The following is a 13,338-nucleotide window of genomic DNA, read 5'->3' on the forward strand; positions in this document are numbered from 1 at the left end:
ATTTCACGACCGTCATCTTTTAAAGACAATAATACAGGAATAAATAAAAAATACAGTTGTATTGTGGGTTTCAAAAATAAGAAATTAAGGTGTGAGCACTAAGACCAATGTCTAGGATGAAATGGTTTCATTCTTTTATTCTGCTGCAGAAATAAAAACTGCAACAGAAACCCTCTCTGGTGACAATATTCTATATAGCCGTACAACAAATACAGATTAACAAGTATAGAGATTGGGGATATTAGAGTCTTGACCTGTTTCTCTGTATAAGGCAATATAGCACACATTTTTTGGGGCAAAATTAAGAATTAGTGCACCAGAAGAGGACAGCTCAGTTGAAATATCCCACGAATTTAGGTGAGGGATACAGTACAGGATTTTTTAGGGAGGTACTAAAATTATAATTGGTATACTACCAGTGGCAGCTGCCATGTATTTAGAGTAGTGGGGTGGGCAAAATACTGGTGGGGTTAATATAATTATTAAAAAAGGCACTTACATTACGGACTTGCTATGACGTCCTCCTCGCTCCGGTGCCTCGAAGCTCCAGACACAGGAAACTGCAGTTCCCGATCCTGGTGCTGCTCTCATCCTATTAAACAGCTTGAGAGAAGCTTCAGGATTGGGAGAGTGCCTCTCTCAGCCCTCACAAGAGTGCTGGAGGCCTGTGCTTTCTGTAACCCAGCTGCATTAAGACAGCTGGGTTAGTGAAGTTGAAAGTGCGCATGTCAGCCTGGCCATCACAAGCCGGCCGGCCACAGGGACATGCACACTTTAAACATAATGCACAGCTCTCTGCTGCTACTCAGCAACAATTGCCCCACCCCGTCCTGACACTTGGTTCAGGACGGGTAGCTGAAAAATAAAACAGTAATAATTAAACTTTATTACCATTTTTTATTTCAGCTGCTCTGAGGCGTTTTGCCAGCGGGGGGACACTCCTCCGCTGTCATGGAGTCGCTGCTTCTGTATACTACATGCACTGTTAGTCACTCACCTAGTATCACATAGGGATTATCCAGTTTGTGTGGTGTGATGATGATATGAAATTAACCCACCCTACATTCAAGGAATTTGGAGGGATTCATCTCTGGACTGTGGAAGATCAGGGACTTCTTCCCCAGAAATAATCATCCATACAAAAACAATGTTTTATTGTTTAAATTATTTTCTTTTAGTTCCATATTTTCACGATTAACCACCAGATAAAACTAAACTGGAAAGTCAGTAAACCCATGTATTCTAATTCTTCTGGTCTCTTTCTTTTGCAGTTTGTTGCTCAGCCGAACTGCCAGCAATTACTCGCTACCCTCTGGTACGATGGTTTCCCAGGATGGCGGCGCAAACACTGGGTGGTGAAACTCTTGACCTGCATCACTATTGGACTGCTGTTTCCAGTGCTTTCTGTGGCCTATTTGTTTGCACCCAAGAGCAGGCTGGGACTGTTCATTAAAAAGCCATTTATTAAGTTCATCTGTCATACCGCTTCATACCTGACCTTCCTCTTTTTGCTACTCCTGGCATCCCAGCACATCGTCAGAACCGACCTTCATATGCAAGGACCTCCTCCAACCATCGTTGAGTGGATGATCTTACCCTGGGTCCTAGGTGAGTGAGTGAGTCAATGCTGTACCTGTGTGATTTCCTTCTAAGTGTGCCACAAACTACAGGTAAAGTGAAGTCAGTGCCTTTGAGTGTAAATATGTTTAAAAAACATTTTCTATGAGGTAGATTGTTATATTTGTTTTCTATTTCCATACTGGCGCATGCCTTTGTAATGTTTTGACTGTTTTTATAATTCTGTGTTCCATGGAATGTCCTGAAGGGAATGCTAGAGTCAGTTGATGTACTGCCTGTTATGCAGGTGGTTGTGCTGTGCTGCCAGGAATAAACTTAAATGACTACATGGCGACGAGTGGCAGAGGTATCCTGTCATCGGAGGCAGCACAGGAACGGATTTACCTCTGAGGACCCATATTCGTTATTAAAAAATCTCTTTGGAAAACAATAGGAAGAAAATATATTGGACTTCGAGAGATTCATCTATATTTGAATATTGCTGCAGTGTTTGCGTGAACAATTTAACAAGCTTATGCAATCGTAACCGCTTTACTACTTTACTCTCAACGAAGTTATCCACACGCGCATACTTTCTTACCTTGCACACCGCAATTGGAACGACTCGTGCACTGCGCTTCGGATGCTGTGCAATATGCAGTTTTGATGACGCGTCACTATCGGACAGATGCCCTACTTCAGTATTTGGACCTTCATGCATTACGCTAGCATGCAGGTCAATGTGGCATTATGTCAGCAATGTAGCTGCCATCTTTTTAAGGAAGCTACGATATGTTACTATCAGAAACTGTATTTGTGATTCCACGGTCACAAGCAACAAGCACTTATCTGGTATTCTCCATTTCCGGTACTCAGGTTTCTTTTGCAATTTGTATATTATTTGTAAGTTGTTAGTAATACAAAAGAATATTATAATTATAAAAATTATTTTTACAAACTTACAAAAGTTAAAAGAGAGCAAGATCATATTATATCATTATGCAATTCAACCCACCAGCAAAACGTTTACCAAATAAAGGGGAACCTCTCATAGCTTGGATAAGGTGGAAAGAAGAATTTATAACTTATATGAAAGCTATTGATTGTGAAAGAATGGGCGCTGAACAGAAGAAAAACATTTTGTAACACTGCCTTGGTTCAGAAGGCCAAGTTATATTTAGAAGGTTATCCCAAGTAACAGCTCCTGATGGACAAGGAGATTTAGATGCATATCAGGAAGTGCTGTTATGGATGGAACTGAGATTCAAGCCAGCTACCAGCATTGCTTTAAATAGATTTAAGTTCTATACTAGGGAACTGTTAGAAGGAGAGATATTTGATAAGTTCCTTACTGCTTTAAGAGCATTATCTATGACATGTAATTTTGGTACCATGACAGATGAGATGATCAGAGACCAAATCATAGTGCATGTAAAAAACAAGAAATTACAAGCTGCAATATCCACAACAAAGGCGTTAGAACAATCAGAGAAATGGATGTCTACAGTCAAGAGTACCACTATACAAGTAGGGAAGGAAGATGTTTGCCTAGTGAAACGTCACAACGGATACCGAGAGGATAGCGATAATATAAGCGTTTCACATGCAAATAATTCTGGTGGTGGAAAAAAAAAATTGAAAAACAAGAAAAGGGTAATGCATGTTACAGGTGTGGAGGTTATAATCATATCGCTTCATATAGTTGGTGTTCAGCAGTTAAGTATGTGTGAAGTGTGTTCGCTTAGGGCATTTTGCACGGGTTTGTAGAGATCCTAAAAAGAATCCTGGGCAACTGTGAGGTAAAGTGTCCTATGCTACAGAGATAGTGGAAGGGAAGAGTGGTGAGAAGGATGAGGAAAATAGTAAAGACATAGTACTATCTATTCATGAGAAAAATTATGAGAATGCAGATCAAGAAGTGAAAGTACCACCCACGTGCACAGTTGACATTGCTGGGGTAGAGTTGGAATTAATGGTGGATTCTGGCTCTCCTTGGACAATAATAACTTGGTAATGTGTTCAGCAAAAATTCAAAGATGTATTTAGTGGAGATCAGTTAAAAACCCCTGATATTGAAGCAGAAAGTTTTGATGGTTCAACTATTGAGATGGTAGGATATGTGGAGGTGGAGTTGGTGTTCAAAGGTAAAATCGCTCAGATTACACTGTATGTAGCAAAAAAAGGAGTATGGGCCAGATGTAGCAATGGTTTTGCGACTCGCAAACGGCGAAAAACGCCATTTGCGAGTCGCAAAAGCCTCACCGGAATGCAGAAATGCATTTTGCTAGTCAGATCCGACTCGCAAAATGCATTTCCGACTCGCAAATAGGAAGGGGTATTCCCTTCCTATTTGCGACTCGCAATGCCATTCATTTTCATTTGCGACCGCAAAAGCGGTCGCAAATGAAAGCGCAGTTACCATCCACTTGAAGTGGATGGTAACCCAGGAGCAAATGGGAAGGGGTCCCATGGACCACTACCTGCCCTGAAAAATACCGAAACTAAAGGTTTCGGTTATTTTTTCCAAGTGCAGCTCGTTTTCCTTTAAGGAAAACGGGTTGCACTTTGAAAAAAAAAAAACTGCTTTATTAAAAAGCAGTCACGGACATGGTGGTCTGCTGTCTCCAGCAGGCCACCATCCCCATGAGTGCCCCTACTCGCAATGGGGTCGTAAATTGCGACCCACCTCATTAATATTAATGAGGTGGGTCTTTGCGACCCCATTGCGAGTTGCAGAAGGTGTCTGAGACACCTTTCTGCATTCCAAATTGCGACTTGCAATTTGCGAGTCGCAGGGACTCGCAAATTGCAAGTCGCAATTTGGAATCTGCCTACATCTGGCCCTAAATGTTTTAGGTTGGAGAGACCAATGTAAGTTAGGCATTATTTTAAATCCTAGAAGTAAAGAACCAGTTTCCATTCTAGATGAAGAACAAATATTGTGCCTTAATAACAACAAAGAAGAAAAGTGAGTGAAGGAAAAAGTTTCCCAGAGTTTTCAGTGAAAATCTCGGAAAATTAAAACAAAATTGTGCATAAGATCAAACTCAAACATAATGTAATTCCTGTGAAACAAAAGTTGAGAGGGGTACCTATAAAAATCAGAGAGAAATTAAAGGAAATATTAAATTATTTAGTAAAAGATGGAGTAATAGAAGAAATAGAGTCATCTGAGTGAGTTTCTTCGATAGTTCTGGCTCGGAAAAGTGATCAAAAGTTGAGGATGTGTGTGAATTTGAGAACAGTGAATGGCAACATAATTGTAGATTGTCATCCGTTACCTAGCATCAATGAAGTAGCAACTATGTTGGAGGGTGCTAAAATGTTTTCCACTTTGGATCTCAGATCACCAAATTGAACTTTCTCAGGATTCAAAGCATTTAACAGCATTTATAACACCACAAGGTTCATACCAGTTTAATAGGATGCCATTTGGACTGGCTTCATTGGCTACAGAGTTTCAAATAGCCATGTTCCACATTTTTAGAGATGTGAATGATTTTGTAAAATGTTTTCAGGATGATATTTTAATATTTGAAAAAAGAAAAAATGAGCATGTACAACATATAACTGAAGTATGTAATAGGTTAGAGGGATATGGTTTGACTCTGAAAGCAATTAAATGTAAAATACTTAAAAAATCTGTAGAATATCTAGGGCACATTTTGTCAGGTGATGGTGTTATTCCTAAAATATTGAATGTGGAAGCTGTTATGAAAGCACCAGCACCTGTCAGCAAAGAGCAATTACTATAATTTGCTGGCATGTGTGAGTAGTACAGTAAATTTGTTAAACATTTTGCTACAAAAATGGAACCTTTAAGAGAACTTTCGAAATAGAAAACTGAATTTGTGTGGCTGGAAAAGCAACAGTCAGCTTTTGAAAACATAGAAAAAGAAATTGTGGATGCCCCTACACTCAAGCCATTTTGCATTGGTAAAGAATGCTTAATTACTGTTGATGCTAGCATGTATGGAGTAGAGGGTGTATTATCACAGAGGTGTGGTAAAGAAGAATGTAATGTGGCATTTGCATTGTGTGCATTGAGTGATGCTGAAAGAAGATACGCAGTTATTGAAAAGGAATTAGTAGCATGTGTTTGGGTGATTGAACATTTTAGGAATTTTGTTTGGGGTAGCAGATTTATTCTTAGGACAGACTACAAACCATTATTCAATATTGTATCGCCAGGTGGGGGATGGAATTCCACAGCACGTATTGCTAGACTTACTTCGAGATTACAAGAATACACTTTCAATACTAAATTTGTACCAGGAAAGAAAAATATGACTGATGATTTTTTATCCAGGTTACCTTGACAAAGTAATCAGGAAAACTCAGTGAGAGAAGATTATGTGGTGGCCACCATCAAAGATTTAGGGGGTCATTATGACCCCGGCGGTGAGTGTTAATGTGGCGGTAGTACCGCCAACAGGCTGATGGTACATACCGCCACATTATGAGAATGGCGGGTTGGCTCCACTCATACTGCCTTGGCGGTATCAGCCACCGGGCCGGAGATATCAATCTCCAACCCGGCAGCGGGCAAAATACCACCAGCAGCATTATGAGCCGGCCTACCACCATGGTTTTCGTGGCGTCACGGACTTCCTTCCCTGTCACCGGTAGATGGCTCCCCCACTTCGCCAACATACACCTGACACCCCCCACTCACCCTCCATCCAAAGCTCCCCACCCCCTCCGATCATCACACACCTCCACCCCCTCTGATCATCACACCCCCCCATACACGCACACACCCGAAGACACGCACCATGCATACACCCAATTACTCACACTGGCATATACACATTCATACATGCATACCTCCAGACATGCTCGCACACATTCTTACACACAATCACACTGACATGCAGACACGCACTCACTTCACCATTCTTACACGCATTCACTCACACACATACAGCCACGCAAACAACACAACACACGCAGACGCATTCACACACATACTCACAAATTCATGCACACACTCAGACACACACAACACCCATTCACCCTCCCACCACCCTCCCGTGTCAGAAGTCCAAATTACCTTGAGCAAGGAGGTCTTCCGTCAGGGAATGGGAAGGGGCACTGCTACCGCCAGCAGCGCTGCGCCAGCAGAACACCGCCAGGCCGTATTACTTGTCATAATACAGCTGGCGGCGTTCTACTGGTGTGGCGTTGCTGGTGGTAGCAGAGCCACCTTACCACTGTCCGCCACCATGAACACTGCCGGATTTCCGCCCCCTTCTTGCGGTGGAAGTCTGGCAGTGCTCATAATATGGCAGACGGATGGTAGCCGCAGTGGCGGTATTTTGGGGGCCGTCACCGTGGAGGTAGGCAGTTTTTACCACCAATGTCAAAATGACCGCCTAAGTGTCTGAAGAATTTGATGATATTTCAGAAGAATTCTGGAAGGAAAGTGAAGAAAAGGATAAAGTATGGAATGCTGTCACGTGATATGTGGTTGAGGGATGGCTTAAACGTAAAGAAATTGTGGCAGATGTTTACATATGTTGAAAGTGGCAGGGGAGTTAGTTGTTGAAGGGGATTTGTTATGGAAGTGTGGGAAGTGTTTTCCTCCCAATGATGTACAAGAGAGGATTCTCAAATTAGCTCATAAGGAGCATCCAGGGATGTCAGCTATGAAACGGTTCATTTGTAATTATTTTTGGTGGCCTGGAATGGACAGAATGATTGATAGGACTGTTTGGGAATGTGAAGTATGTGCTAGCAGTGAGAAGATGCTGAAAGTTTACACCCCTCCTCTTAAGTCAGTGGAGTGGCTGGTGTTTCCTTTGCAAAAGGTGGCATTTGATATTTCTGGTACATTTAACAATCTTCCAGTAGATTCTAGGTTTGCGTTGGTACTTATTGATTATCATTCGAAATGGGTGGAAGTGAAAGTGGTCTCCCAAACATCAACTAATGTTGTGATTGATTTTTTCAAAGAAATATTTGCCAGAGAAGGGTGCCCCTGCGTATTAGTAACTGATGATGGGGTACAATTGAAATCTTCAGAGATGGATTCATTTCTCAAACGTTAACATTGTGGAATCAAACATGTGAACACAGTGCTTCCTAAACTACTCGAGAATGGTCAGGTTGAGAGATTTGATTGTGTATTAAAAGGTTACATCACTGGGGCATGCAAGGAAAGGGGTGATTGGAAGAATTCATTGAGGAAAAAACTATTGATGTACCGTATAATTCCGCAGACGACCACGGAAGTTAGTCCATTTAAATTGTTTAAGGGCAGGGATGTAGCTTCGAAGTTATGTCCTTGGTGGTTCACAATGAAGTATAGTAAGAGGGAAAGGAAACCTAATGTACAAGAAATAGCAGAAAGGGTGAGAAGAAAGCAAAGTAAAGTCAAAGAATGGTATGATGCCAAATGGATGGATAAAAGTTGTCAGATTAATGTAGGGGATTGGGTTAGAATTTGTAAACCAGGGCTAATAAAGAAGAGCACATCCAAGTTTGGCAAAGCCCTGAAAGTAGTAAAAGTTTTCACAAATAATGTGGTGACACAGGATGGTAAAATATGGACTGTAGGAAAAATTGCCAAGTATACAGGACCTTTGCATGCAAATGGTGGAAATGAGGAAGAAAATGAAAATGGGAAAGGTGTTGTGAGGATTAATAAAAAAAAACTAATCTAGAAGTTCTGACCAGAATGAATAATGATATGGAAGAATTGCAAAATATCTCAGGAAATCTGTCAAAAGAGAATGAAATAATAGAAGAGACTGTAGCTTCTAGAGTTAAAGGTTCAGGCAGGTTTAGACAGCCTTCCACAAGATTTTTAGAATTTGTAAAATGATCTTTTATGCTTTATATTTGTTCCTAATATGCTATGTTTTTGGTTGATATATTATTGTACATAGTTGTTATTTTATTTTCTATCAGTGTTTTCTTTTCATTTAAGGGTAAAGATGTGTTATATTTGTTTTCTATTTCCATACTGGTGCATGCCTTTGTAATGTTTTGACTGTGTATACAATTCTGAGTTCCATGAAATGTCCTGAAGGAAATGCTAGAGTCAGTTGATGTACTGCCTGTTATGCAGGTGGTCGTGCTGTGCAGGCGAAAATAAACCTATATGATTACAAATCGGAAGTCACTCTTTTCTACATATATTTAGTTCAACAGTCATTGTGGGTAACAGGAATGGATGCATAATGCTCTATGTCGACTATAAAAGTAAACAGTAGAGGCATTAGTTTTCCTAACAATGGTCCATGACAGACAGATATATGACAGATTCAGGAAAAACACTAGCTTCAGAAAATGCTTCTCATTTTGATTCTGTTGACTTAATTCATAAAGACTGATATGTGAGTAGGCATGATTTTCTCTTTACTACGCCTGGCTTACTAGTAAACTTCTGGACTACTCTTAGCTTAGTCCTGGGTCGCACTTGGACTTCAAGCATTCTACAAGAGTAAGTCACAACAACATCTTTGTGAATCGAGGCCATTGTGTGTAATTTTATTAAAACCAGATACCTAGCATATCTGGCAGTTATCCAACTCTCATTGCTCAAAGACAGAGCAGGTCTGCAATAGAGAAAGAGAATCTAGAATTAAGGGCCTTGCAGTTTGCATTCCTTGTTCTGGGTTTTTGACAACTCTGAACAAGTCGAAGCCCTCCATTTCCAGGACAATGAGATAGGTTTTTGATATTATGCCTGTTGTGCATATCTCTTACATTCATTGCCTTACCCACAAGCCACCTTGCTGCGTTTTCTTTGCGCTGTGCCAGCAGTGATTCTTGCCAAGAGTCCACATCCAGCACTGCAAGAGCATCTTCATAGGAAACTGACAATGCCAACTGGTAGGCTTTGCCAGGCCACTGGGAGTTTGCATTCAGAAATTGAAAAGTTAACTTCCCTAGTAGACTCTTCAAGCACATGGGAAACAGTTTTATTTTGACTGCCTGTACTGACATGCAGTGCATGGTTCAGGCAGGAAATCACATGGCCTTAAAACGCCTTCCCTAAATACGGCAGACCTTCAGACGCCAGTCCTGCTTTCGAGAGGGTGTTTTTCAAAAGTCTTTACCATCAGGAAGACAATTCTTCCCCTGCCTCTAAATGAGGCAGAGGAATCTAAAGTCCATCACCAACCTGTAAATAGTCCTGATTAAAAGCTTTAAAAACACTCTTCAACTGTTTTCAAAGAGTAGTATTCCAATCATCTGTAGGCACTCCTCTAGTTGGCTTACAGTGTGACTACTACCTCTCACTGTGCAGCCATGGTGAATAGCATCACGGTATCTGTGTGTTCTTCTTTTGGCCTCTGAATCTGACAACGACACAGCTCACACAACTTGCTGATATTATCAAGCCTGAGAAATCATCACGAGAGGGTGAGAAAACTACAGGGCACATAACTTACTTATGTCACCATGCTAAGAATCGTCATGGGTTGCCCTATCAATAGAATGGAAGCAGCATTCTCACTGTGTCCACGTGCTGCAAGAACAAGCAATGTACTAATATCAAGAAATTGAGTGCCAAGTCACAAAAGCATTTATGATTGCGTAAGAAATACTAAAGGAGTAGCCCTTTGTCTACTTTATACATACTTTTGTCAATCGGCTCTGACTCTTCCAAACCCCTGCTGGTAAAGGTCATCCATGGGGGATCTCTATGTCTCCCCTGTTCCTCGGTTATTGAGCCTTTTCTTTGAAACAAGTGCTCCAGGCGCACATTTCATCATTGACTCCAATAAACTAATGAAATACATCTCTGCTTGGATTTCAATTGAGCACGGTCTGTGTACTTTGGATTGATACCAACTCTATTGTTACTTGGCTTGCAAAACAAGGACTTCGTCAAATCAAAATATTGCTACAAGTAATCCCACTCACTTGCTTTGTACACATAGCAAATTCTTTGTTAGTTGGTTTCACTTTATGTGAATAAAACATTATTTATTGACTCTGCAGAAATATCAACCTGTTAAATAAAACCATGACTTCAGTTTCTGAAACTGGTAATCTTCCTCGGTGTGCTGTGGAAGGATGGGCAATAACTTAAGCAAATCCTCAGGTGAGAGGGTTTTCCTAAGGGTTCCATGAAAAGGACATCTCACAACAGCATTTTGTTTTGTAACTTTATGTTTGTATAGGGTACCAAGGGGCCTGACTGTGGTTTTCTGTAGTTGTCAGGTGGACAATTAGCCACTGTTAAAAGCAGAAGGCAATAATGCTTAGCTATACCGCTACACACCATGATTCTGGGGGTCATAGGAGAAATATTACCATTTCTTTGTTGAATTGTAGACGGTGATCTGTCTGTCATAGTTTGGCAATGAGACATTTCCATAAGGAGATGTTGTCATTTACATGAACAATGCAAGAAGCAAGTACATTATGTCTGAGTCCATAGGTAGTCTTACCATTTTCTGTTGTGAAAATATGATCATAGCAATGTGCTTGGGCCTTAATATTCTATTTCCAAATACAACTGGCTTGAAGGTTTTTCTTTTGCTCCCTAAATAAAGTAGTTCATGCCTCAGAATTGTTCAGACCGTGGAATTGTACATCTTTGTCACGCAACTCCACCCACCTCTACAGTGGCAGCATTTCTTGTGTTTCCTGAAGTTGGTATACATTTTGAAATACAACTGGACTTTTTATATAAACTAAATGTCAGTCATATTCCAGTTGGACTTGTATGTAAATTAAGTCCCATTTACACCTTTTGACGATTTTACACATTTTCAACCAGCCAGTGATTCCAGCACGTGGAATCTATGCACTAAAGTGGATGGAACCGCCCCGTCTCACTTGGTGAGAAAAACACAGCCTTTATTTAATTAAGGAAAGGGACAATATCTCCCCGCTCATGCCCCAATGAAAACACATTCTACAACCCAAAATATTTTTGTCTGTACCAATGTATTATTTAGTTCTGTTAATGGCATTTTATCGCATGCATTATTTTATTGCTATGGGCTCACAAACCCAAAAGAAATCTCATAATTTTCACTAAAAAGGCAAGACTATTAAGTTTCCTCTTGGGATGGGTACGTGAGCTAGGAACATTAATCTATCATAGTGGAACCTCAGAGAGATTACATCTACAGGACAAATCCGCCCTTTGTCACAAACTGGGCCAGGGATACCAGGTGAGGGGAACTGTAATAAGCATCCATTCTGCAATGAGATTGATTCATGCAATAACATGCCAAATATATGATTATGCCAAAAAAGTATAACCGAGTGTTATTACATTGCTTTTTATAATTATTAATAGTGTATATCAGAGCTATTAGGTGGTTGAGGATAGTACGTACATCTGTGTGGGTTGTGCAATTGTGTGGAGGTGCTAATGATCCTTATAGTTTCATGCTGCTGGATCTAAATAGGTGACAATTGCTGACCCCTCCCAATATATGCCCTTACCATACTGGTTTAATCTATAATTGTTGGGCGGGCAAAAACTGATATTAAAAGCAGAGGGCAACAAGGCTTAATAATGCCACTAGAGAGCAGGGATAACCTCAACACTGTGTGGGAAAAGTCAAAACTGAAAGCTTGAGTGAGAGCTCAACTGCAATGCATGAGACTTCTGCGGACACTCGTTGGCTTTGGCTCCTTGCCTTTCTCAGCTGGCAGACTTGGAGATCCACAAGATGCACTAACATGGAAGGTAAAAGCTTTAACCAGTTCAACCCACTTGGCCTATCCAGCATCCCCTCCATCGCAGTCCACTTGAAATCACACCTAGGTCCTGCTTGTGGCCTGTACCACTGCTTTGTTATGTTAGGGATATGGTTAAGCATAGCAAATACCTGAACACATTCTAGTGCCATGTGTGGGAGTAAAAGGGGGTAGAAGGGAGAGGAAGGGAGCCCTGCGTGCCTGAGATAAAGATTCACAGCCAAGGTTAACTAAAAACATGAGTTGTAAAGTTTTTCAGGAACTTCAATTGGCAAATTATGTATGTGAGTGAGAGCGGAAGATTGTTCTAGAGTTTAGCAGTCAAAAAAGGAAAAGATGGACCCAGTGGCGGATGGTAATTTTAAGAGGAAAGGGGGGGCGGGAAGCACACTCACACTCATTCATTCACACACACACACGCACATCCATTTACAACTCTCATCAACATTCAAACATACATGCACGCACCAAACATTCATTAAAAAAAAAAAACCACACACACATACTTACCTTCAGCTCGGAGGTCCCAGGAGTGTTGGGCCTGCTGCCTTAGGTCAACCAATGAGGGAAGGCAGCAGTCCCAACTTCATCACAGAATGGGATGGGGTCAGTGAAGGAGTCACTGATTGACACTCACCCTGGGCGCTTCAGGACTTAAACCTGAAGCGCCCAGGTCAGAGTCAATAGGTGACGCTTCCCCTCGTCACAAAGGGGGGGGCCTCGAGGCACCTTTTCTGAGCCGAGGAGGTAACGCACATAGGAGCTGTGACCTCTTCAGCCCAGCAAAGTTCAGCTCAGGCAGCCAGGAGTCTGTGCAAATCACACATGTCTCGCTCCTGGCTGCCTGAGCTGAACATGAAGAGTGTCTGTCAGGCTGGCCTTTGCTCAGCCATGACAGGCACTCTTCATGAGGGGCCCCTCCACCCTAAAGTACGGGCTGTGGCTGGATGGACCCCATATGAGATGCAGAAAGGTGAGGAATGACCAGTCAACTTGGCTTAGGTGGAGCAAAGGGAACACAAAGGAAGGTAAGGTGTGAAACTCTGTCTCAATTAGATGGGACCTGAGTTGTTCACCACATTATGGACCGTGCAGAGGGCCTTGAAT

At 41.4% G+C, this 13,338-nt stretch overlaps 1 protein-coding gene across 1 annotated transcript in view; it reads left to right on the forward strand.

Moving 5' to 3' along the window:
- The window catches only part of TRPC5 (transient receptor potential cation channel subfamily C member 5), a 961,283-nt gene that overhangs the window by 630,152 nt on the left and 317,793 nt on the right, over positions 1-13,338 (forward strand). Inside the window, exon 4 of the mRNA XM_069211163.1 lies at positions 1,272-1,608. Within this exon, the coding sequence (XP_069067264.1) occupies positions 1,272-1,608 (337 nt within the window). The remainder of the gene's footprint in view (positions 1-1,271; positions 1,609-13,338) is intronic.

The sequence above is a fragment of the Pleurodeles waltl genome, chromosome 2_1, assembly GCF_031143425.1.
Source record: "Pleurodeles waltl isolate 20211129_DDA chromosome 2_1, aPleWal1.hap1.20221129, whole genome shotgun sequence".
NCBI classification, from domain to species: domain Eukaryota; kingdom Metazoa; phylum Chordata; class Amphibia; order Caudata; family Salamandridae; genus Pleurodeles; species Pleurodeles waltl.